The sequence below is a fragment of the Phaeoacremonium minimum genome (assembly GCF_000392275.1).
Source record: "Phaeoacremonium minimum UCRPA7 unplaced genomic scaffold PA7_03_scaffold_290, whole genome shotgun sequence".
NCBI classification, from domain to species: Eukaryota; Fungi; Ascomycota; class Sordariomycetes; order Togniniales; family Togniniaceae; genus Phaeoacremonium; species Phaeoacremonium minimum.
In genome coordinates, this window is record NW_006921195.1 from 306,674 (window position 1) to 331,477 (window position 24,804).

Consider the following 24,804-nt stretch of genomic DNA (forward strand, 5'->3'; position numbering starts at 1 on the left):
ATCTCTTCAATCGAGTCAGAGATAAGTATCGCTTGGCTGACTTTGCACCACAACTCGCAGCGAGACCTCTTGAGTTTACAGGCAACGTTTGTAGCGTGGCCTATAACCATGGCTATCAGAACTTTCCACCAGGATCTCGCTTCTACGGATGACAAGAATATGAACAATGATGGCCCTGCAATCCAGCTGCTCATTACAGCATTAGACCGGATTGAGGCCAAAGACGGCTACTGGCATTCCTCGATCAGCAATATAATCCTAAGCATGAATCAACTCGATGATCGTCAGAGTGGCCTCTATGGAAGCCATCCTGAACCTTGCGGCTTAACCGAGGAAGCACGATCCGGGGCATGAAACTGGGCAGGTGGTACATGTAAGGCGCCGCTTGGCTGGAATCCAGCACATGTCTGGGCTAACAGTCTCAAACTTCCATAAAGTCCTCTGATGTATTTCCTACTGCTATTTATAAGGGAGCAGGGTGTTATTTATTATTGCTAAAGAGATGATTGCTATGGGTGCTTTGTTTGACATTTTCAACCGTCACTTGCTAGACCATTCCCTTGTCACTACACAAGGCATTATTAGTTAGATACAAGACTCAACTCATGCCAAGAGAGATATGATTAGAGACGCCACCAATGCTGTAATGCGTGGTCATGCTTGAGCTCAGCGGAGGATCTTGAGGTACTGGGGAGCATGTTAGCAGCCATCATCGGAGTCCACTCTTTCAATGTCTGGACCAATAAGCGTTTGAGCTCGGCCGACGAACACCGCCCCCTGAAGAAAACATCACGCATCGACAACGCGGTCCAATCATATATGAGTGTGCCAAAGGGACATACGGCCGTCTCTAGACAGTAGTCACATATATCTACTCTGCTGTCTCCGGAGAGACTGAAGACTTGTGTTCAAAGCATTGAGCTGCAAGTCATTCATCGTCGATTTCCGTTATTGCCTTGTAACTGCCACGCTCATCTTAGCGGCCCCTTCCACAACAAGGGAAAAACCCCAATGATTAATCATGAATGAGTCAGTGGTAGCAGACATTGTCTGCGATGATAACTCTCAGTTTGGCTTTCAGAGCAAAGCAGAAGCGCAGAGGCAAGAAGTCGTCGAGCACAAAGGACGGCCCAGGCCTCGACATATTCATGGATGGAAGGTATATTGATTTCCTATCATAAACTCGTTTGGTCACAACATTGTTAAAAGAGAATCACAGTGGGCAGCAGCTTATTCCGCCATGCTCTCAACGACTTTCCTCTTCGCTCTTGACAACACCATCGTACGTCCATCCTCCCCAAGTTCCGATTATACACAATGCTCTCCCGTGTACTGAAGCTATTGGCAAACAGGTAGCGGATATTCAACCCTCGATTATCGACGAATTTGACACCGTGAAGCTTCTTCCATGGATCGGAACTGGTTTTGCCTTGGGTAGCATGGCTATCCTTCCATGGGGTAAAGCATATGGCGTGTTCAACATGAAATGGATCTATTTGTTCAACATATTGCTTTTCGAAGTCGGAAGCGCGCTTTGTGGTGCTGCGCCAAACATGACTGCTCTGATCGTCGGTCGAGTTGTTGCTGGAGTAGGAGGATCGGGCATGTACTCCGGAACGTTGACCTATGTGTCCGTCTTAACGGCACACGAAGAGAAGCCGGCGTATATGGCTGGAAGTACGGTGGTTTGGGGAATAGGGAGCGTATTGGGTCCTGTGGTATGTCTCGATGCTGCTCTTGTCCTTTTTGGTGCACACTATACTGACAACGCAGGTCGGTGGTGCGTTCGCTACAAGTAGTGCCACGTGGAGATGGGTTCGTACTTTGCATAAGTGACAACGGCCACAAGCACTACATTACTGATTTTCAAATTTCTTCAGGGCTTTTACATTAATCTTGTCGTTGGTGCCGTCTTCGCCCCAATCTATGCACTCCTCTTTCCGCCCATAGATCCACAACCAGGCAAAACGATTACCGAGAAGTGTAAAATGATAGACTGGGCGATGACTTTGGTCTTCCTGGCTGGATCGGCTTGCCTTATTACCGGAATCTCATTTGGCGGCGTCGTGTATAGTTGGAGCTCATCAATCGAGATCGCCTTGTGGACTGTGTCAGGGGCACTTCTGATCATTAGTGTCATTCTTCTTAGGTTTCACTTGGGAGTTTCGATGGACAACGCGCTGTATCCTACGCACTTTCTGAGGCAGCCTATGCTGATGAACATGCAGCTTCAAGTGTTCCTCTCATCCGGGATCATTTTGGTATATTGAACTATTATTCCCTTGAGGCATGAATATTAACAAAGTTATCAGGCCATGACCTACTACATCCCGTTATTCTTTCAGTTCACGCGGGTAAGTAGCTCAAAAGGAAGAACGACCCTCGTTAATCGTCAATAGGGAGATGGACCGCTAGACGCAGGAGTCCGGCTGCTGCCACTAATCGTATTCATGGTCGTGGTGTCAATGGTCAACGGAATTCTGATGCCTCGATGGTCTCTCATATCACCATGGTACATTGTAGGAAGTGGCCTTGTGCTGATTGGTTCGGGTTTGATGTGTAGACCGCCTCGTACAATGAACAACATAGGACAGAAGTTGACAGATCAACAGATACGGTGAATTCCAAAACTGCCAATGCCAACATATATGGCTATACTATACTGATTGGGGCTGGAGCGGGCTGCTACATAGTGGCTGGTTTTTCCATTGTGCAATCTATCGTACCGCCTGAAGACACCGCTAATGCTGTTGGTGCCATGACTATTGGTAAGTCTTTTAACCATTCACCACTGCATCATTTTATGAATCCGTCAAGCATTATCACCATGGTGAAATGAACTGGCATCTTTACTGACTGGAGTTTACAGCACAAGATCTTGGGATGGTTCTCTTTTTAGCTATATCAGGAGCCGTGTTTCAAAACACGGCGATCACAAAAGTCTCCAAGGTCTTGCCAGATGCGTCTTCGGCCGAGATATCCGTCCTGGTAGCTGGCACTAGCAATAGCGTATTTAAGAGCTTGCCAGAGGCAACCAAAGCTCTCATCTTGCCACAGATCACTGAGGCAATGAGAGGTGTTTGGATTTTCTACCTAACAGCTGCATCCTTGAGTTTTGTGGCCAGCCTAGCAATTGGTGTAAGTCTTTGAGGCACAACTAAATCCTTATTCCAAGCTAAACTTCTCAAGAATCTTAGGCTCCGCGCAAATCAGGATACAGTTGACCGAAAATAATTAGCAGTCGAAGATATACCCAAAGTTTGGTGTAGGTAATAGGGATCGAAGGAAGCTAGGCACTTTCATATAATGGAGAATTTGTGAATGACTTTTACACCTATAGGTTGAGGTTTGGATCTTAGGTGGTTGAGATTGTCTATGATTTATTTTTGTTGTATGGTCTTGTCAGGAGATACTTTGAATGCTAGATTGAGGACCAATTCAAGAGGCAACTCAACTATGTGTACACCACTTACTATCATGTTCAGAGACATATGAAGTAGGCTTTTCTTTGCTTACTACCATTGTGGCCTACAGACTTAAGGCTCTATTGACGTCAGATGAATTTATTGTTCGTGCACCATCCCCTTTGATAGACCGATTTCAATTATGAGTTTTGGTTTCAAAAATGGTAAAGTTATTCTAAGAACGCGGAATGTCTTTAAGTTCTTCTCCACCCTGCTCAGCTGCTCAACTTGATCAACACCGTCTGGCATCGATGGCGGCTCTTACCATAGAAGATGATCATACATAGTTCTTCCTAATGGGAGGCGCTGAATGCTTCGAACTTGCGGAAAAATCGACTACCATCAGACTCGACCACATCAAAACTTCGAGGTCGACGTAATCTCGAGACTTTGTGCACGACTGACGACCATTTCCTGACCCAGGAAAGCCTCAGAAGCAAAAAGTCCACTAGAGATAGAAACTAGGGCATAAGCGACTCTTGCTTGAAACACTTCGATCACACGGGTCGCACGGCTCGGTAGGTGAGCTTTGCCGCGCATTAAGCCTTTGCGGAAATCCTCCAATAACATGACCCAGCTCGTTCCTTTTAATATTCATTCAGGAACCCTTATGAGTTGCTCCCGACCTCGACGCTGGCCGCATGCCTTCCCCTCATTCCATATTGGTCCCCAATATGGATCTTGACCGCCAGCCAGGATCGCAGCGGCGATCACCAAGCAGCCACAAAAGGCTCCAGGCTCAGTCTCTCGCCAGACGACCGCATGTTAAACATATGTGTAGAGTAGGTGGCCTGATCACATTAGACGATCAGCGATTCTCACGACGAGCCGCCACAGTGGCTGTTGTTCCTGCAGTGTAGCTAGGCAGTGACTCCGTCTTTCTGCCGTTTTGCCTGCGGCGTTTAGTCATCCTGGTTTCCTTATATATAGTCTCAATATGACTTGAAATCATCGACATGACATACATTGGCCGCCTGGATGAGCCTGATGTAATGTCACGATGGTCTCGGCAAATGGAAAAATATCGAAGCCTCTTCGCTTGGACGCCTGCGGATGAAGCTCGGCGTGTAATGTAGAAGAGGCATTGAAGCCTTGCTTTAGACGCCCTGGCATGTGTGAGAAGAAAGGCAGCTCGGCACTTGCCTAGCACGAACATGAAATTATTGTGCGCGAAACCGAGTCAGGGGCACCACATGCTTCCCCTTCGCTAACCAGGCACGCCCCGAATTTGCCTTGCACGCAGTGTATGATGACAGATTACCCAATAATACAAGGTCGACGACCTGGTATGCAAACGAGGGGAAGTCGACCATAGGTATTATATAATTAATAACAAGCAGAGACCCGGCGCGAGCTCCCGTTCGTGGAAGCAGTATTCGTTCATGAGTCTGCATCAGATGAAAACATCTTAAGTCGGACACGATGGCGTAGTAAGCCGAAAGCCGAAAAGTAAACAGCGTTAGGCTACGAAATGATCTCGAGTGCCATCGTCTTGAGCTTATCAGTTTAGCATCTGACTGTGACTTTGAGGTGTCTATTCGTCCAGTGTTCTAACCAACCGTCTGCCAACCGGGATGGCCCCCACAGGTATGCCGCAGGTGAGGAGTGCCGCGGGCACCCAAGATACTCCCCAGTACATGGCAAGCACAAAGAAAAAGCCTGAAAAGAGAAATTCATCCACAAGCAACCCGATCGTAGATCAGAAGCGGGTGGGCGTGCGCCGATCTCATGGGTCAGGTCAACCGCCGTAAGGTACCCCATATCAGCAAGACCCTTGTCCTTGATGGATTAGATTAAGCCGATGAAGGGACACGGATCAAGCTTCCGGTCAGGCCTTGGCATGGGAGATACCAGGGGCGAAGAGAAGATACATTTGCGCGATGCTCGACGGAGCATCGCATGGTAGCTCGATATTTGATCAAATCTTTGATGGATACACATACGAGTGAGTACATGACGTGAGAACAACATCAAGACCGATTTAGCTACGAGCTTTCGAAATACACCTTCAAGGGGTTCTTTGGTTTGGCTGAGAGACGGCGCGATGCCACCATGGACGGGAGGGAGCCATATGCGGGAGAGGAGAGTCTCTTTCCGCAGTGCATACCCACACGCCCCAAGCCCAGGCTTCTCGTAGCTGGAATTCCTGGGCGTGGGCATAGTTTTTATTGGGCAGCCCGTACCTCGCCTTGTGGCAGGGAATTGGACGGAGTTCAAAGGTGGTTTGCGGCTCAGCCAGCAGCTGCGCCTGGCAAGGGTGTCCCGAGTTGCGTTGCTTCGATGTCATCGTCACATTCGGAGATCAGGAGAGGCAGAGAAGCATAACCTGGTCGACCCTTTGTATAGGGTAGCATGAGGGGAGTGCCCTACATAGCAGGTCATCACAACCAGGTTCGAACAATGATGTAGCGTTGCGTTTGAGGTTGCACACTTAGTGATGCACGACGAGCAGCAACATAACGCAAGTCGAGTGCATTAGCATCATGTGATGGTGAGGCATGGTTGCGGAGGTTATTGGCTACTCCCACAAGGCATGTGCGGTTCTATTCCGAGTAGCTGTGGCTTAACGGTGATTGAAACGGACAGTCAACCAAACAGGAGACAGAGCAAAGAGGAGATTACGAGATCATTTGATTAAAGCAGGCGGTGAGCAATCAAGGTGAGAGATTGCTACTGAAGGAAGCGATATACATTCAATTAAAGAGTCGGACGAGAGGGAAGGTGAAGAACCTAAGGGAAGCCATCCCGGACCGAGATGGATGGGGACCAGGGCTGAAAGTACCTAGGTACCTAGGTAGGTAAGCTCGTAAGATAATAAGGTGAATTGCGGCAGGGGCGACGCTCGCGGCATGCAAGCCATCATGGGGAAGGTGCGCCAAGCAAGTTAACTTGCGGCGGCTGCCAGACCGAGATAAAGTGTGCACGGAGCACGGAGCACGGAACATGGAAGAGGGAAGGACCACACATGGAGTATGCAGGTGGCCCGTCACGAAGCTGCCTTAGAGCTTGAATCCCTAGGTGGGCAAATAGGTGCGCAGGTAAGGTAACAGCTACTTACCTATCGTTGGTGAGGGCCCATGTTGGTCATTGCCCGGATACTCTTCTGGAGTTCTTGCCTTCCCAAGATCGTTGGTAGGTGCAACAAGCAGGAAGCAGCAAGCAGCAAGCAAGAAGGGAGCCACGTCTCATCGCCTGCCTTCTTGAGGTGAAGCTCGTTCCTACCTTTTTGATGGAGCTATGAATCGTCTAATTTTGATAGCCGCGTTCTTGATGCCGAGGATCTTGAAAGCTAAATTGGCCTGTCTTGTCTATTCTCGGGCTTGAAGGGAGACCGGCCTGTCGGGCCCCCAGTGAACATGGACCGCCGATCCCAGATCACAGAAGATAATTCCGATTCGCCAGCGAATGCATGGCCTGTTTGAGGGATCCTCAGTGCCACTTGCATGCTCCATCCTTGCATTTTGGTCAGCTCTGCTTCACGCTACCTTGGGCTTGTCGGCCTACGGAGTTGCTCTCCTGGCTGTTCCAGCAGACACTTAGCTCCGGGAGCAATCATTCTGTGGCAGTGGACTGGAAAACAACCCGACGGCTCTTTTGGAGCAGCTCTCTCAATCGACACCCCAAGGGGTCCAGCATCTCATCACCGCAGATTCCCCAGACATGATCTTTGACGATGCGCTGGTTCAGTGAGCATCTCGTCTTCTACCCGGTTTCTCCACTGGGTTCTCCTCACCGACTAGATGGTCCATGGGGCAAATTGGGGTCTATAGTGAAGCACGCCAGGATATCCTTGAGTGTTCGATGTCGCCAACCGTGTGATCGTGTGGTTTGGGACGGAGCATCCAGCCTCCTATCTTCAGGGGATTTGGGGGTCATATATCATTGTTGGTGACAATGATACCTAAAACACTCAACTTCAGCCTCCGATGCCCGTCTTGCATCATCCGCGTCATATATAGAGCGATATGGATGGAGCTAAGATATCCAACGTGCCTTGCTCAGCACATCTGAATGCAAGCTGCAGCCCGAGCTTCTGTATTCTGGTTCATGGAAACAAATTCCCCGAGAGCCTGGTACCATAAACCCCCGTTCACGTCCCATCAATGACTGAGGTGCTCTATTGGGACTCCCGACCCGTGGACGGACGGTGGTGTTGGCTGATTGCACGAGTGACCTGCGTAGAGTCTTAGGTTCCCTCGGTTCGCAGGGCCTTGGATTTGACAGGACTGCGACGGCACAGCGTATCTGACAGCGTGCGACGACAGTCTCCCTCTCACATGACGACACGGAGCAGAATGGTTATTACTCGGGCTTATGGAAATCACCCTATGAATCGCAATGAAGTCTACGATTGCCTTAGGCGGTGTACAAATCAGGATGGCAAAGAGGCTAATTCGCATTTTGACGAGCCAATCCGCTGTGGCAAGTGTCCCCGATAAATGGAAGCCGGGCCGGCATACCGCACCGGACGAGGTCCACCTCCACCTCCCCTCAATATCGAAGTCAAAAGCCACCAAGTGGTTTAGATCACCTTCCGACGTGCACCATTTCTCCAGACCGCGTGCTTGATCGTTGCGCCCTGCTATCTCTAACCTATTGTGAAGGCGTGTTTCCCTTCTAGGTGGAATCTGCACTTCCCGAGATATGATGGTGTCGATACGCCTATACAGTTCCCCCAACAAGGGTTCGCTTCTCGGCTACAACTTTTAGCATGTTTTAGAAGCGAGCATCTGACAAGCGTCTTTATCGGCTGCCCATCAATATAGACACTGGATATGTCATCAAGTGCTGATAATGCGTGGAGGGAGACCCTGTAACTATCAACTCTCCAAAGGGAGGTCTCTATCAGTAGATGTTGTCACCTCGGTCTACCGGGTGCATTTAGGAGGACGTTTCCGCTTGGCGTATGACCATCAAGCTGTCACACTATTAAAGAGAGAGTTTGTCATCTATGCTTTTAGGAATCACAAATTAGCAGCATCCGGGTTTGGGTATTGGCATGCTTATGAACAATTTGAGGCAGCGGGGGATTGAGGATTGACCGGCGCTGTCACAGCAAACGACAAGGGTTGGGCGATTTACCTATACCTTGGTAGCCGTCTGTCCCGGCCAGCCCGTTTGCCCTGTCCGATTGGGGTTCGCCACGCTGTCAATAAGGCCTACGGAGTGACAGGGTCCCCTGGCCGATCTGAGGAACCACGAAAAAAAAAACCTCCCCAGCCCAGACCGCCTGGGACCGAGACGGCACGCTTGAATCGGATCGAATGCAACTCGCAGCTTCTTGCATACCCCAAGCCGTAGGGAAAGATCAGCGGCAAGAAAACATCCAGAACCACGGCGTTCCCAGATCTAGGGCCACCCAGTTGGAATTGTCCACGTGCAGCGGGATACAGATGAGCGAGTCAGGCAATGCTCAGCGTCGAAACGTGGGCACAGCACATTCCGTCCGCCGTTACAAGACCATACCTTACACCCAAGAAGCCCACACTTCAGCCCCCCACCCGGCCAAATTACCTCTGCTTGTCCACAAAAGGCTTGCGTCGTTATGCAATATAAGCAAGTCGGACGTCTGGCGAACCTGGATACCAACAGTACCGCCGCTCATACGGTCCGTCCCTACCGATGTGGCTATTGACTGCAATAAAGACACCTCGGGGAAAGCAGTCAAGTGACATGGCGTATCATCATCCCAGCGTAAGTCGACGGACAGCTTGCCAGCTATTCCCCACTCCCCACGCTCGGCGGCTTTCCGGCATTCCTGTTTCGAGCGCCTTCGTTGTGAAGCTGTAGATCTCATACAACCACCGTGGATCCAGCAAGCAAGCCCCCCAAGCGTGGTGTTCAATGTACCTGGGCCGACCCCTAAGTACTAATCTTCTCTTCCCCATTGCCCGTAACTTAGCTGGTGCCTGGCTTTACGGGGCCCCATCTAATCCACATAAATCTTTCCATGCCATAAACGGGTCTGCGCTTCCCACCGTTTTCATATCGAGCGGGTAATTATCGGTAGGCGAGAGTACCGTGTCTCGCCCTGCTGATCTCTTAGTCGTGTAACGGGCTTATATAGAATCCGCCTTCCCATATTCGATATCTTGATCAGTCCAAGCCAACAAGAGTTCGCCGTCTTGTTTGACTCGAGAACTTCACACATTTCTAATTAACTCATCATCCTGAGATACCCACGGTCGTTCCCCTTCCCCGACAATCTGGCTGGTCTTGAAGTCGAGGATTCGAGTAGATAACCCAAGCTGGCAAATAAGCATTGCTGTACTAGAGCCACCTGCAACGTTCAGCTGGGTAAACAAGGAGAATAATGGCAGAAGCGTTATCTTTAACGAGAAGAATGGATTTGGGCGATGGTATTGATCCTAACCCTTCGCCTTTGGAGAGTGTTGGGACAAGCACAACACCCGATACTGAGGTCTCCCCTCCAGACAGCCCTTATCAGCAACAGAACGCAATTCTTAAGAACACAAGGCTGTTAGCAAGAAAGAAGCTTGCTCAACTGTCTCAAGAGGAGAAGGTATGATGAGTCCTACTAACTCCTGTTCCGGAATTTGATATTGATTTGCGCAATAGGTCTCCTTACTTACCGCTGCAGACTTCTGGAGAACAAAGGCCATTCCCTCTAAGGGAGTCCCCGCAGCCAAAACAAGCGATGGCCCCAATGGTGCTCGTGGTGGCATTTTCGTCGGCGGAACAAAGGTGAATCGACATCAATCTTCAACCTCGCTGGTGTTGATGCTGAACCCCCTTTAGGCTGCGCTGTTTCCCTGTGGTGTCTCACTTGCCGCCACTTGGAACAAAGAACTACTTTATGATGTTGGCCAGCACCTTGCTGATGAGACCAGAGCAAGGTCGGCCAACATTCTTCTAGCACCGACTGTCTGCATGCACCGTCATCCGTTGGGAGGCCGGAATTTCGAGTCATTCTCTGAGGACCCCCTTCTGACTGGCAAGCTCGCTGCCCAATATATCCGTGGCATCCAACAGAAAGGGGTTGCCGCCACCATCAAACGTTCGTTATTGAGCACTTGCACTATAATATGTACGCTGTGCGCCCGCTAATATATCAGCAGACTTCGTTGGCAACGAGCAGGAGACGAATAGATTGACGATCGACTCGGTCGTTGCCGAGCGGCCACTGCGAGAACTTTATCTTAAACCATTTGAGATTGCCATCCGTGAGGCCAATCCATGGGCTGTTATGTCATCATATAACCTCATTAATGGCGTGCATGCCGACATGCATTTCCACACTCTCAGGGAGATCCTCCGCGGCGAGTGGAACTATGACGGGTGGGTGTCGATCTCCGGTATTTAAGCGAGTTGATCAGCTAACCTTAAACTAAGCACTGTTATTTCTGACTGGGGTGGTTTGAACTCCACAGTCGAATCCCTGAAAGCAGGATGTGATGTCGAATTTCCATTCTCTGTGAAATGGAGATTTGAGAAGGTCCTGGCTGCTCTCAAGGATGGTGCCATAACTCAGGACGATATTGACCGGGCCGCTGAAAATGCTCTGACACTTGTACTTCGCACCAAGGGTGAGGACATGTCGGAGGAGGCAGCTGAGAGGGAAGACAATCGACCCGAGACCCGAGAACTGATTCGAGAGGCTGGTGCCCAGGGCTTGACACTGCTCAAGAATGACGGGGGCATCTTGCCAATCAACCCGAAGACTGCAAAGGTCGCGGTCATCGGCCCAAATGCTAACCGTGCCATTGCCGGTGGCGGAGGTAGCGCCAGCTTGAACCCGTACTACAACACCCTGCCACTCGAGAGCATCAAGAAGGCTGCGGGTGAAGAGGTTGTGTATGCCCAGGGTTGCCATATTCACAAGTGGCTACCGGTGGCTTCTCCTTTCTGTACAACTAAGGAAGGCAAGCAAGGTGTGAACATCGACTGGTTTGCTGGCGATCAGTTCAAGGGTGAACCGATAGTCATTCAACGGCGAACGAATACTGATCTCTTCCTCTGGGACTCGGCACCGCTCGCTCAAGTGGGCCCAGAATGGTCTGCAATAGCCACCACATACCTTACCGCAACATCGACCGGCAAGCATACTGTCAGCTTCATGAGTGTCGGCCCTGGCAAACTATATATCGATGACAAGCTGGCCTTGGACTTGTGGGACTGGACTGAGGAGGGCGAGGCCATGTTTGATGGCTCGATAGACTACCTTGTGGAAATCGATATGCAAGCTGGCAAGGCTGTAGAACTCAAGGTCGAGATGACGAACGAACTTCGGCCTGTGTCAAAACAGAAGACCTTCAACATGACGCATAAGTATGGTGGATGCCGTATCGGCTTCAAGGAGGAGGATCAACTGGACTACCTTCAGGAGGCCGTCGACGCTGCTAAAGCCGCTGATGTCGCCGTTGTTATTGTCGGCCTGGACGCTGAGTGGGAGTCTGAAGGATATGATCGACAAACGATGGACCTTCCCTCAGACGGAAGCCAAGACCGTCTCATCGAGGCTGTCGTCAAGGCAAACCCTAACACCGTCGTCGTTAACCAGTCCGGATCACCGGTAACAATGCCGTGGGCTGACCACGTACCTGCCATCCTCCAGGCCTGGTACCAGGGTCAGGAGGCAGGTAACGCACTCGCTGATGTCCTCTTCGGCCTGAAGAGCCCAAGCGGAAAGCTTCCTGTGAGTTCCCTTCATAATATTTGAGATGAGACAATCTCGTTGACAACCATAGTGTACTTTCCCCCGCAGACTCGAAGATGCCCCTGCGTACCACAACTGGCCGGGTGAGAACCTTGAGGTGGTGTACGGCGAGGGCATGTACATCGGCTACCGACACTACGAGCGGGCCCATATTGCCCCGCTCTTCCCCTTCGGCCACGGCCTGTCATACACGATTTTCGAGTACGGCCGTCCGTCGCTGAGCTCGAAGACGCTTACATCGGCCGATAACATCGAGATGATATTCGCTGTCAGCAACATTGGGGATGTCGACGGATATGAGACTGTGCAGGTGTATGTGCATGATGACAAGTCGAGGCTGCCGCGTCCTGAAAAGGAGCTGGTGGCCTTTGAGAAGGTCTTCCTAGAAGCGGGGGAGACAAAACACCTCCGGATCTCTCTGGACAAGCATGCGGTCGGTTATTATGACACCTCCCTCAATGCGTGGATTGCCGAGGAGGGCACTTTCAAAGTCCTCGTGGGCGCTTCGTCCGCTGACATCAGGTTCGCCTCTACCCGCATCCCCCCATTCTATATTGCTGAATCATCTAGCTGACTGATCCAATAGGAGGACAACCGCCTTCGAAGTCAAGGAATCCTTCACATGGGTTTTCTGAACATCGCATATAATACTAACCTATTTCCAATCATTATGGAATCACTGTGCTTTTCATTTCTCGCTGTCCTTCTTATACCTATCCTTTTTTTAAAACCACGATTTTGGATATAGAGAGGAATGCAACTCACTGGCATATCATCGGCACGGACACGAATTTTTGGCTTTCTTGATACAGGGGGGGCTGTGCATCCCCCACGGGGTTCTCCTTTTCAGAGCGAGGGATAATGATGACATGGAACTTCCTCGCACCTGGAGACGTAGAGTCTTTGCTTGAGGGCCTTGGCCCCCTGTACCTTTTTCTTCATCTTTAGACTGTATGTATTTTCTTCGTGGAGAGTGGGTGGTTTGGGAGTGGATCGGGTGGATGGACGCACTTGCATGGTAGACAAGATCATATAGCGAACACACACAACACACACGAACTCTGGCATTCATTGAACCGGGTTTATTGCCAACGCCGAACGAGGGCAGTCTCGTGTGCTTCTGTGCACTCCCAAAAGCGCTTCCCAGAGCTTAGGTGGACGGTAGAACGTCCGTTTTTCTTTTGTGTTGATTGTCTGGAGGCTGCTTGTACAATCGAGAGAGATGGGCCTAGGCCGTATGGGAGTGACGTTGCAGTAAGCCATCTCAACAATCATTTCGTTATCGCCCGGGTTGTCCGCATACATCCACGTTGGAGAACTCGGGCCCCGATACCCCCCCTGTATGTGTGTATACGCGCGCCTTATCATGTGGTGTTGTGGTAGCGAATGAAGCCAAGTACCGTACTGACTGTTTGTACACGTACATACAAAGAAAAGGGTCTTCTGAAGTGGGCTGTCTGTATGTCTGTATGTCTGTGTGTCTGTGTGTCTGTCACTTGCAAAGCCACCAGCCGCATAACGGCGTAATTTTGTCTCAATTACCGCCTCGTGCGGTGCCGACTTCCGAACGGGCTCTTGACTGTCTCTTTTCAGACAGAAGGTTCTGGACGCATGATATTCAATAATTGGAACATTTCAAGTAAATTTCGTCAGAGACAGTAGCTGTGAAAGGAGCAGAGGAGATCTCGATTCTCGACTCGTCCATCAATTGAATCTATCGATTTGCAACTGCAGCCAAAATTACCTACTCTCTGCCTGTTGTTGGTGCTCTACCGGACTGCCCATGTTAGCGCATCCCCCCAGGGTGTCCACACACCCTCACGCCCACATACGGCACCCTAGGCCGGCTTGATGTCGCGCCCTATTGGGCCAAGCCATTCCAAACCCCTATTCGCGTTCCCTCTTCCGCTTCTGTGGCGCTCATAGTTGGCCTTTTTTGGGGGGCGAGCCTTACAAGACTACCGCCGTAGCATCTCGAGCCAACATCGACGTGTGCTTATCCCAGCGAGAAAGAGTGGGCAAGTTGCAGGTGTGGTTCTTTGTTCTTTTTGAACGGTAGAAAAGACAGCTCAGCTCGGCTCGTTCCTGGCCCACAGTCCCAGCCCAGGCCGCCTAGACTCAGACAGACCCAGCGAACGAACCAGATCCTGGACCCATACATCCACGCACACTCACACGCACACGCATACGCATACCTTACCTCGCACCTACAGAGGAGAATAGGTTACCTACCTAGTACTGAACCGTACCTACCTTACGCCGCAGGCTCGACAGACAGACAGACGAACGGAACAGGCCGGCCACTCTCGGAATGCAGGGCAGCAGCTAAGGAGCAGTACCGGTAGTCCCTCGATCTCGAGTAGCAGGCCAACGCAGGTGCATGCATGGATGCTTGATGGCCGATGGCAGTGTGGCTGCTACCCGTACCCGTACCCGTACCTGTACCGGACTGTACGCAGTAGCTCGACTACTTGCTCGCTCGCTCTTGACCCTCTTCGTCCCCCTCGACCATCGTCATGGCTCCTCCCCCCTACAGCTATCCCAAGAGGACCAGCAGTAATGGCTTTGCATCCGCCTTCTCCTCCTCCTCTCACAGCCACCGCGGCGACGACTCCTCGCTGATCGACGACTGCCGTGCCCTCGCCTCCCACGCCGCCCGATCCCTCTGGCACTTCTGGCATACCCGTGGCCGGCGCATGTCTGCCATGCTGCTCCTCCGATCCGCGCAGCAGCTGCGCCAGAACCTCACAATGCGCAGGTTGCTTAGCTTTCCCCACCTGCTCGTTATGGCCTGGGTATTTGTGCTGCTCTGGGGCGAGAGATGGGTCTTCCACACGCGGGTCGAGAGTTGTCACTGGAGCAATTGGGAGAAATGGGTAAGTTGGTCACTGGCAGCTTGCTTGCTGCTATACGCTTCCTCTACGCGAGCTGTGCACGGCAATCTCAAGTCTAACATATGTGTGTGTAACTTCTAGCCGGCGGGCGCGAACCCTCACCACCTCATCTTCGTTGCCGACCCCCAGATCATCGACCCGAAGTCGTATCCCGGCCGGCCGTGGCCGCTGAACCCCCTGACCGTCCAGATCACCGACAACTACCTCCGGCGATCCTACAACCAGCTGCAGAGCCAGCTACATCCAGACACTGTCTTCTTCCTGGGCGATCTATTCGATGGTGGGAGGGAATGGAAGACGGCGCATGGCGACTTTAGAGACCCGGAGTGGAACCACCGACCGGCCGGCGAGAAGAGCCACGCGAAAAGCTGGAAGAAGAAGTACGGCGAGGGCTTCTGGCTGCGGGAATACGCGCGTTTTGGGGATATCTTCTTCGATCCGTGGAACGATGCTGGACCGGACGCGGGGAAGGGGCAGCGTGGACGGAAGCTGATTGCCAGTCTGCCCGGAAACCATGACCTCGGCTTCGGCTCCGAGGTTAAAGCACCGGTGAGGGATCGGTTCGAGGCGTACTTTGGAGACGTGAACAGGGTGGATGTAATTGGAAATCACACCTTCGTGTCCGTGGACACGGTATCATGGAGCGCAGCCAGCTCGGACGAGACGGCCATGGCTGATCTACGGCCGATATACATGCCGACGCAGATGTTCCTGGATGATGTGCAGTCTACGAAACGAAAGGCCGTGGAGAAGGAGCTACGGTTCCAACGCGGTCAAGTTGAAGAAGTGGCGTTTAATCACAAGATTGAAGATCTAGAAAAGGCAGACTTCAAGGATATGCCGACATTAGACCCAGGCGAGGGAAAGGCGGAACTACCCACAGTTCTACTTACTCACGTCCCGCTATATCGGCCCCCAGGAACTCCCTGCGGGCCTCTACGAGAACACTGGCCTCCGGCCAAGCCGCCGAAGGGACAGACGGAGCCTGTGTTTCCCGACCATCGCAACGCCATTACAGTTGCGAAAGGATACCAATATCAAAATGTACTGGGCGAGGCGGACTCAGCCAAGCTGGTAAAGCAGGTGGGGAACGTGATTCACGCCTTTTCAGGCGACGATCACGATTACTGTGAGCTTACGCACGCCGCGAACCAGGGCGGTGTCAAGGAGATCACTGTCAAGAGTATCAGCATGGCCATGGGCGTGCCCACACCCGCCTTCCTGATGGTCAGCATGTACAACCCCGTAGACGCAGACGGGAAGCCTCTTCCCGGTGCGCCGACCACGACCCTGCAGACACACCTGTGCCTTCTGCCAAACCAGATCTCTACATACATGCGATACGGCCTATTCGCCTTCGTCTGTATTGTAATACTAGCTATCCGGGCGTCCTTAGTACCGCTGCTCAAACTGCAGCCCTTCGCGCTCGACATGCCTGGCCCCAGAGAAAACGTGTCTATCCTGCCCACGTACAGCAAGGCTAAGGTCGATGACTACGACAGGCATAGACACACCTCCGGCACCGGCTACAGCGCCTCCCACTTCCTCTCCGGGGCGCCGCCCAACGCCGCGGCGACCGTCAAGAGCAACGGCACGCGCGACCGCAGCTCCTCGCTCGGCTTCAAGCCCAACGGCCACCAGCACCACCACCATCACAAGGGCGACGGCGCCTCCTCCGGGAAGCCGAGGTCGTACGGCCGCGCGGCGGGCGGCCGCTGGGGGTGGGGCGACGGGCCGAAGATCCAGATTGGTGGTGTGGGTGATGATGATGACGACGAGGACGACGGGTACGCCTACGACGGCGGAAAGTCCCGCGGCGTGGGCACGTGGCGCGCGGCCAAGTCGAGGTCCAGGACGACGGTCGCTGTTGTGGTGCGCGAGATGTGGACGACGAGCTGGCGCGTGGCGTGGATGGCGCTGCTGTTCCTGGCGTATCTGACCTGGAAGGGTTGATCCAACGATAGGGGTCATCAAGGCATGTATAAAGTATGGGGAGTGTTCATATATAACCTATGTACAGTTAGGTCGCAGTGACGTCGCCAGAAGAGTAGTCACCGCAGTCACACTGAGAAGGAAGCAAAGGGAGATTCGCGTGTAGTACCCGGGGATGCATGGCATGGCATGGCATGGCTTGGGACTTTGTTTACTGGGTGGCGGAAAAGGAATAGGGGCGTCTACGCTGTACAGCAATCATTCTTGGTTTCTCCTTTTTGTAATCTATATATAATTCGAGGGCCAGTAGTCCTGGACAGGCATAGAAAAGTATCTCTCTAATACAGAACTCACATGCTCACCCTATTCTGTCGCCTACTCGGGGGGTTTCCCCGCCAAGGGGTCGGTGTTATGCTCCACACAACTGTGATATGATGTTTGATGAATTAGACATCCTTTCCATCTCAAGAATTTTGTCTGTACCTAATGTGTCGGAAGACTCATTTAAGCCACGGCTCTTCTAACCACGCTAAGCCTTCTCTCAACCACGTCGTACTTGCGACATGCTTGTCCTTGTGAACGCCATGCTCACCATCAGGGAGGTCAAGTCTCAGCTCTGACTCCGGCCACAGCCTCTTTGCCTCTTTGGCAAACACTACACTTCCCGCGCTCGGTATGCCGGTGTCCTGCTTGCCATGGTAGATCCACAGCCGTGGCATCGTTCCGGAAGAGTGCAGTCCGAGTCTGAGCCGGTCGACGGGGTAGAGCACGTCCTCGTCTCCAAGAAACTCGCAGAAACGTCCTTGCTGGATGATCGCCGTCCCTAGATCCATTCGCGCCGGGGGCAGAGACTGTGAAACGATGTCTCCTTTCTTCATGGATTTGAGGTGCTCTGTTATGATCTCTGGCGGTAGCATCGGCACCCCAGTCATGACCTTCTCGAATGCTTCGCGGTAGTACCGGTCGCGGAGGTCTAGCATCGGATAAGCGGAGATCACGGCCTTGAGTCCTGGAAGACCGGACAGAGCTGCTTGCACGACCAGGTAGCCACCGGCTGACTCTCCCTCTGCCAAGATACGATCTGTGTCAAGTGCCAGAGAGGGATATTTGCTGTTGAGAAAGGCCTGAAGTCCGTCGTTGTCTCGACGGACCCAGCCCCAAAATACTTCCAGATCGTCGAGGATGTCTAGTCCTTGGCATTCCGGCAGGAGGCGGTAGTCAGCGGAGATGAGAGGAGTTGAATGCTGTTCGGCGTATTCTAGAAGATATATAGGGAGCCAGTCAGGCCAAAGCGACTTTCCCGCGAACTCAAAACAAGGTCTTAGTGTAGCCATAACTTGCAATCGAGTTTGGACATACCAAGCCGCCTCCATGGAATCGAAGTATGATGCCTCTTCTCACAATGTCATTGCTTGAAGATAGGATAGTCAGAAGGCTCTTTGGCATGAATACATCCGCTGCTATCTCATGGCTGCCGATTGTTCTGTAACTGGTTTGGTGGATGACAAAATTTGCGAACTTGGGGTGATTTGCTAAGTCGGTCATTGTGCGCGTGGCCACAGTTTGATAGACTTCAGCACACACGGAGTTTAAAACTGTTCAGTCCTTGTCTATGTCTCGAGAAAATAAACCAATTGTTTCCTATCACATTTAGTTAGACAAGGACTCAGGTGTTTCCAGTCATCTCCTTATAAGTCGCAGTACACTTGCAGTACTGACGGATGCACTTTGCGGCGGGGTTGGAATGGCAGTCCCAGGACCATGTTAGCTGACATGCACGACCTCAGCGATAGACGCCTTACAGAGAGCTTTGCTTCGTAAACTGACAAAGATATTGATTACACGGATTCAGAGCGGCATAACATGCCGAAATACAACAGAAGAGATAAGCCAAGTCTTGAACCAGATAGCGAAAGGCACATCGGCTCATTACTCTTTCCACTTTGAGTCAAGACGAAGTATTACTTGAGAGCTAGTGAGGGGAATATGAAGACATGATCGCTGCGAGCGATACCTCGATAGGTTACGCTGGGCAAGTTGGGGTAGAATCACCAGGGAGGGATGCGCTGCTAGGAATGCCTAGTTGCGTTGCTTATCTGTGAACAGCATTCACGGATCCTTCACCCGAGATCGGATGACTGCCATGGCTATCTGTATCTAGACAACAGCACTTCCCCTCACTCACCGAGATCCGTGGGCTATAAGACTCTACGAGAAGGAGAGTCATTCATCCGCAAGACTTTGGATAATTGACATCTCTTATGAGTCTGAAGCGAATTACTATTTACGCCATGGCTGACATATCAATTTCATACCTTAAGGGGGATGCATCTAAGGCTCAAGACATCGAGGACCCGGACAAGACTGCTGCAATTACCGATAGTGTTATCCAGGAGGAAGTCAAGCAAGGATGGACTTCGTATTTTTGGGATACTTTAGAGAAGTCTCCGCAAGAGCGTGCATTTCTGTTCAAATTGGATGGAGCAATCTTGACCATTGCGTGCCTTGGTAAGACAGATCAATCATAGTCTCGCTTGTCTTCGGCAAGAATTTGCCCTGTTCACTAAATCTTTCCATAGGATATTTTTGTAAATACCTCGATCAGAGCAATATCAATAATGCATTTGTCTCGGGAATGTGAGTTATCATATACTCAAATCATAGATGTCTCGCCTGCTAACACTGTCTAGGAAAGAGGATCTCGGCCTTTATGGAAACCAATTGAATATCATGACGACATGTTGGACGGTTGGATATGTCATTGGAGAAATCCCTAGTAACATGATCCTAACTCGGATTCGGCCGTCCATCTGGATACCAACACTGGAGGTCATCTGGACAGTCTTAACTTTTTGCCTCTCGAGGTGCAACACGGCGGGACAGATCTACGCCTTGCGATTCTTTATAGGTAACATATTTGTATCGTAACCACTACTGACTGTGCGTTAATATCTGATGAATCAGGACTTGCTGAAAGCGGTTTCTTCCCCGGAATGTCGTACATGATTGGGTCCTGGTATCGAAGCGATGAGCTTGGACGTCGCTCGGGCATATTTCAGGCCGCTGCTGGGCTCGGTGTTCTGATCTCCGGAAACCTGGCTGCTGCAGTGTATCGACTTGATGGCAAAGGCGGATTCGCCGGTTGGCAATGGTACACAGACTAAACTTCGTTGTGCTGTTGCGATACTGAGATTCTACTAGGCTATTCATTGTTGATGGATTCATATCATTACCTATCGCCGTGGCCGGGTACTTCATGATCCCTGACATGCCACAAAATTCAAGGGCATGGTATTTGAAGAAAGAGGTAGCTTGCTATTGATGATCAGAATTAGTCTTAAGATGCTAATATCTACTGGCACAGGAAGTTGTTTATGCCCAGCGACGGATGGAGTTGGAAGGCAGGCAGTACCGGCAGCCTTATACAAAGGCCAAATTCAGGAAGATCTTTACCAGCTGGCACATCTACGGACTAACTCTGCTCTACGTGTAAGCTACATTATTGAGTGATGCCCGCTTACGCAGCCACGTCGTGTTTCATCACTGACAATTCGGCAGTCTCTTTAACAATGCAAGCGTAAGCGGAACTCCTGTCTTCGCGCAATTCTTGAAGAACTCTACCGACCCGAAGTATACGGTGGAGCAAATCAACAACTATCCCACGACTACGGCTGCGGTCCAGGTCTTTACGACCTTTCTGTTTGCATGGGTTTCAGACACCGTCTGCAAAGGTGCCAGGTGGCCGCCAATCCTATTCTCGGGGGTATGAGGAAGTCTTGCTTTGTTCTGCTTCCTCAACAGCTAACCCAAGGCAGGCTCTGAACCTGATGTATTTCATATCTCTTGCTGTATGGGATATCCCCGTCTCGTACAAATGGTTCCTGTACGTGATGATTGGAACTTTCCCTGGCATCGCCGGGCTACTAATGTCGTAAGTGCTGTTTTCTTTGCTCGTCAAACCTTCTGACTGATCTGGTATCAGATGGGCCCATGAGATTTGCACGGAGGATACCGAGGAGCGAGCTCTGGTAATTGCCTCAATGAATGAGATGGGATACGCGATACAAGCCTGGCTGCCGCTTTTAATTTGGAAGCAGACGGACGCACCTATGTACCGAACCGGCTTTATTGCTGCTACATGCATCTCAATGGCATTTTTAGCAAACACCCTTGTGGTGGTATGGCTGCAACGCCGAGAACAACGATCTCGAGCAGCGATACGAGATCGAGACCGAGGAAACTGATACAACCTTGATGTCATTCTTCAATTGATGCAGCTCATAATCAAATTCAAACATCTTAGAACACGACCAAAGCAGGATTGTCAGACTAGAGAAGACATCGAAGCAGGACGGCCGTCGGTTCAGCTTAAAGAACCGGCCAACCACGTTAACTCCTGGTAAGGCCTAAGGACTGAGTCTGTGTGATGTGTACTTTGCGCTAGTACTAAATCCAATGAAATGTAGAATTCTAAGACTCTTAGACTATGAAGGAGACGATATCTCGTACAGATTTTGCAATCGACTTGATGCGACCCAAATTCTCTCGAGGTGACTCTACATCCCAATCTTCACCCTGCTCGACCTCTAAGAAGACCTCGTAAAAATTACACCAGTAGTCGAAGTCGTAATCTTTGATATGGTCAGGCGGGTCAAAAGTCTGTTGGCCCATCTGTCGATTCATGTCATCTTGTGGGTAGAGATCTACAGCCGACTCTAGCAGATAGCCTTCCTCCCAGTCCTTTTCCGTCTGCCAACCCGAGTCAGAAGTTGAATCCGTTGTCGAACAAGCTTCATCTTCACCTTTATCAAACCAGTTCTCCATATATTGTCTCAATAAAGCGATTTCATGGCCATCACTACCCTTGAGAGTCACGGAAGTAAGATTAGTGGCAGCAATACCACAATCTGTATTTGATAGGATCGCTTTTGTCTAAGTGTAGCTTGTGTGTGCATTGTGTCCGGCGGCATACGAAGAGTACTCTTTTCTTAGCTTTTCGTCGAGAGTTTCAATGAAAGCTAACAGCTCCCCAATGACAGCTGTCATGAAAATTTTCCAAGATCTCTAGGTTCTTAGCACGTTGCCTGATCCAGGGCAGTTGGCCATCAGAGTCATAACTCAATCGAGCGAGCAATTCAATTGTCCAGCCTCCATAACGAAGTGCCTCCAGGATTATGTACCAACATCTGGCTTCCCACTCGCTTCGCTCATGATTTAAATTTTGTAGGAAATGGGAAATACTCGTTGAGCCAAATGGGTGTTACAAAACACGCCGGAAACGTGTGCAGCGGATACATTCGCTAATGTGTTATGTACACCTTGGAGTGTCTCGGGTCATCAGAATCTTCAAGTCAGCGGTAGCACCGTGATTGAATAATTAGACTGTTGTGTTGAACGAAAGCTGCATGGCAGTCCTTTACAATAAGGCTATTGTTTTGCTGCACTTACTTTTAGGAGGAAAGATGTCTACCTAGATCAATTTAAGGCAGACCTTTGGGGTCCTATACCACCTGTATAACGGCATGACTTATATTAGTCTTTCCCCTAACCGTCTATTAATACCCGTGCCAAAACCCCAGTAGCTCTTCTGTCGGGCGTTTAGAAAGACCGAACAAGATTCCTGGCAGTAGGTAGATCTCTGGATAGACAGCACTACTGATGGTGAGAAGGAGACAGATGCGAAGAGACCTAGCTAAAATACACTAATTGGCAACAACTCCTCTGGGTCATGTACCCCGTCGCAAGGGTGTATTAATTATTATATTCTAAAAGATGATTGAAACATACAGGACAAAGAACCTCATATGCGTCTATTTACTCTCTGTTGTCTTCTCCTGGTCATCTGGATTTGGTAAATAGTTCAACCATGGACCTTCCCTGATATAGCTCACAAAGCCATTCGCTTTAGTCTTATCGCTGACCCAGGGAGACACACAACGCAGACACCTTAGCCACCATGTCTCCATCGCCTCATAGCGTGTGATATAGCCAGAAGCAGATACGATCAGATTGGCATGTGGTCGCTGTTTCTTTTCGTAAGTATCGAGGGCTGCGACTAGCTCGTCTTTTGTTGGTTTCCGCCCGCCATCCGACTCGCACTGCCGCACCAAGGGGACAAGCTCGTTCATAAGATGCACAACACCTTCCACCGCCAAATTGCCTCCAAGTCCGGGGTTGACGGTCGCCTTGTGCACCGCGTCTCCGATTAAAGCTACCCTCATCCCCGTGTTCCACTTCGGCTTCAAAACGCCTTCCTCAAGCGGCAGCATGGCTGCTTTGACACGGCTCGTCCATAGATCCTTGAAAGTATAACCGGGACCAACGGCATAGTGGCCATACTTGGCGATTGTGTCTTCGGTCTCTGCCTCGGTAAACCGCGGCGTGTTCGGCGTTTTGGTGACATTGTCACTTTTCACGAAAAGGAACCAGAAGACAAGGCCGCTGACCCCGGCTGCCGCCACGCCAGAAAATCCTTGGTAGTAGACATTGTGCACCGTGCCGTCTGGGAGGAACAGCTTGCCTTCCGCACTCGGATTGGTATTTCTGGATGTTCCAAAGATGCAATGGTATGTGCTAACAAAACCAGAGCGCATCTCCTCCGATGCGGCAGCATCGGTGCTGGCCAGTCGGTCAGCCATTAGCCTCCGCATAGCACTATGAATGCCGTCGGCTCCAAGAAGTAAGTCTCCTTTGATAACCTCGCCATTCTCTGTCGTCACCTCTACGCCTTCTTCTGTCTCTTGGAACGCGGCGACACCAGTTTGAGGCCGGATGCGTGACTTGTCTTTGATTTGATTGTAGATGCAACTCAGCCAGAATTTACGTTCCATGAATACTGTGAAACGATCAAGGGACCTGCGACTGGTGTTAGGCTGTTTTCCCAGACTGCTGTATGATATTGAGACACGCAAGGCTTTGGCTCACATCTTGGAGATCTCACGTAGAATGGCAGAGTCCTCGAACAGTTTGCCATTCTGGTCGTAATGCCGCCGATCCTCTAATGGAACAATACCAGCTCTTATCTCGGGCCATACTCCGAGCTGCTCCATCACCCGCTGAGTGTGTGGGTGAATGGAGATGGAGGCACCCATGTGGGGAGCGATCTCACGTTTCTCCAAGACAACATAGTCGATTCCGGCCTTCTCAAGAGCCAGTGCGGTGGTGAGACCAACAAGACTGCCACCCGCAATGATCACCTTGAAAGGCTGCGTGTTGTCTGCCATGATTCTAGAATGCAAAGATAATCAATTATGGATATACGGCATTCGATGCAGCGAACCCGATGGAGTGGTTATGTAGTTTCAGGCTATTAATGTACTACAACGATCAAAGGAGAGTGGCTATGCCAAGACGCCAGCAACACCCTTGTTCAATGAGAAATGCATGGCGCCATGCAGCAGAAAACCTTCCAACGATCGATAGCACGAATCTAAGCGGGCTCGGCAGGGTTAGATATCGCTTACGAATATCTTGTGGATCGCCAGGACGCTTCTGTCTCAGGCTAGACTAGTTTTGCTGCAACCACGCTCTTGGGTTAACCGTGGTGGAGGATATGACTGACTGACCTACTGAAAATTCCTCTCGACCTCTTCTTATTCACCAAGTGCTTATATCGCTTTGAATAGCAACTTTCCCCTACGAAGATACTAACTAAATTGCGCCTCATCATCTCATACAGGCCATGTTAGCCCTACTGATTGCTAAGAGAGCACCGATATGTAGATCTACTGAATGGGAATTGTCGTAGGCAGCCCCGGGTTTATCTCGTTCTCATCTCCGGAGGCCGTTTATCAGAAGGTAACGATCAGGCCAGACCCTGGCCCCACAACCGGGGCGG

At 50.9% G+C, this 24,804-nt stretch overlaps 4 protein-coding genes across 4 annotated transcripts; 2 read left to right on the forward strand and 2 right to left on the reverse strand.

The window, feature by feature from the left end:
* Window positions 1–9,777: 9,777 nt before the first annotated feature.
* Window positions 9,778–12,776, forward strand: UCRPA7_3697 (putative glycoside hydrolase family 3 protein; the record flags this gene model as incomplete). The annotated part of the gene is made up of 7 exons (XM_007916188.1): window positions 9,778–9,987; window positions 10,044–10,169; window positions 10,224–10,482; window positions 10,544–10,763; window positions 10,818–12,120; window positions 12,173–12,663; window positions 12,728–12,776. The coding sequence occupies 7 exons, from the start codon at window positions 9,778–9,780 to the stop codon at window positions 12,774–12,776; spliced, it is 2,658 nt and encodes an 885-aa protein (XP_007914379.1).
* A 2,115-nt stretch (window positions 12,777–14,891) lies between these two features.
* Window positions 14,892–16,988, forward strand: UCRPA7_3698 (putative cell division control protein 1 protein; the record flags this gene model as incomplete). The annotated part of the gene is made up of 2 exons (XM_007916258.1): window positions 14,892–15,017; window positions 15,117–16,988. 2 exons carry the CDS (start codon window positions 14,892–14,894, stop codon window positions 16,986–16,988), a joined length of 1,998 nt encoding a protein of 665 aa, XP_007914449.1.
* A 479-nt stretch (window positions 16,989–17,467) lies between these two features.
* Window positions 17,468–18,301, reverse strand: UCRPA7_3699 (putative alpha beta hydrolase fold-3 domain protein; the record flags this gene model as incomplete). The annotated part of the gene is made up of 1 exon (XM_007916266.1): window positions 17,468–18,301. One exon carries the CDS (start codon window positions 18,299–18,301, stop codon window positions 17,468–17,470), a length of 834 nt encoding a protein of 277 aa, XP_007914457.1.
* Window positions 18,302–22,777: 4,476 nt separating this feature from the next.
* On the reverse strand, window positions 22,778–24,190 carry UCRPA7_3700 (putative monooxygenase fad-binding protein; the record flags this gene model as incomplete). Its single annotated transcript, XM_007916190.1, has 2 exons — window positions 22,778–23,822; window positions 23,892–24,190. 2 exons carry the CDS (start codon window positions 24,188–24,190, stop codon window positions 22,778–22,780), a joined length of 1,344 nt encoding a protein of 447 aa, XP_007914381.1.
* Window positions 24,191–24,804: the final 614 nt, after the last annotated feature.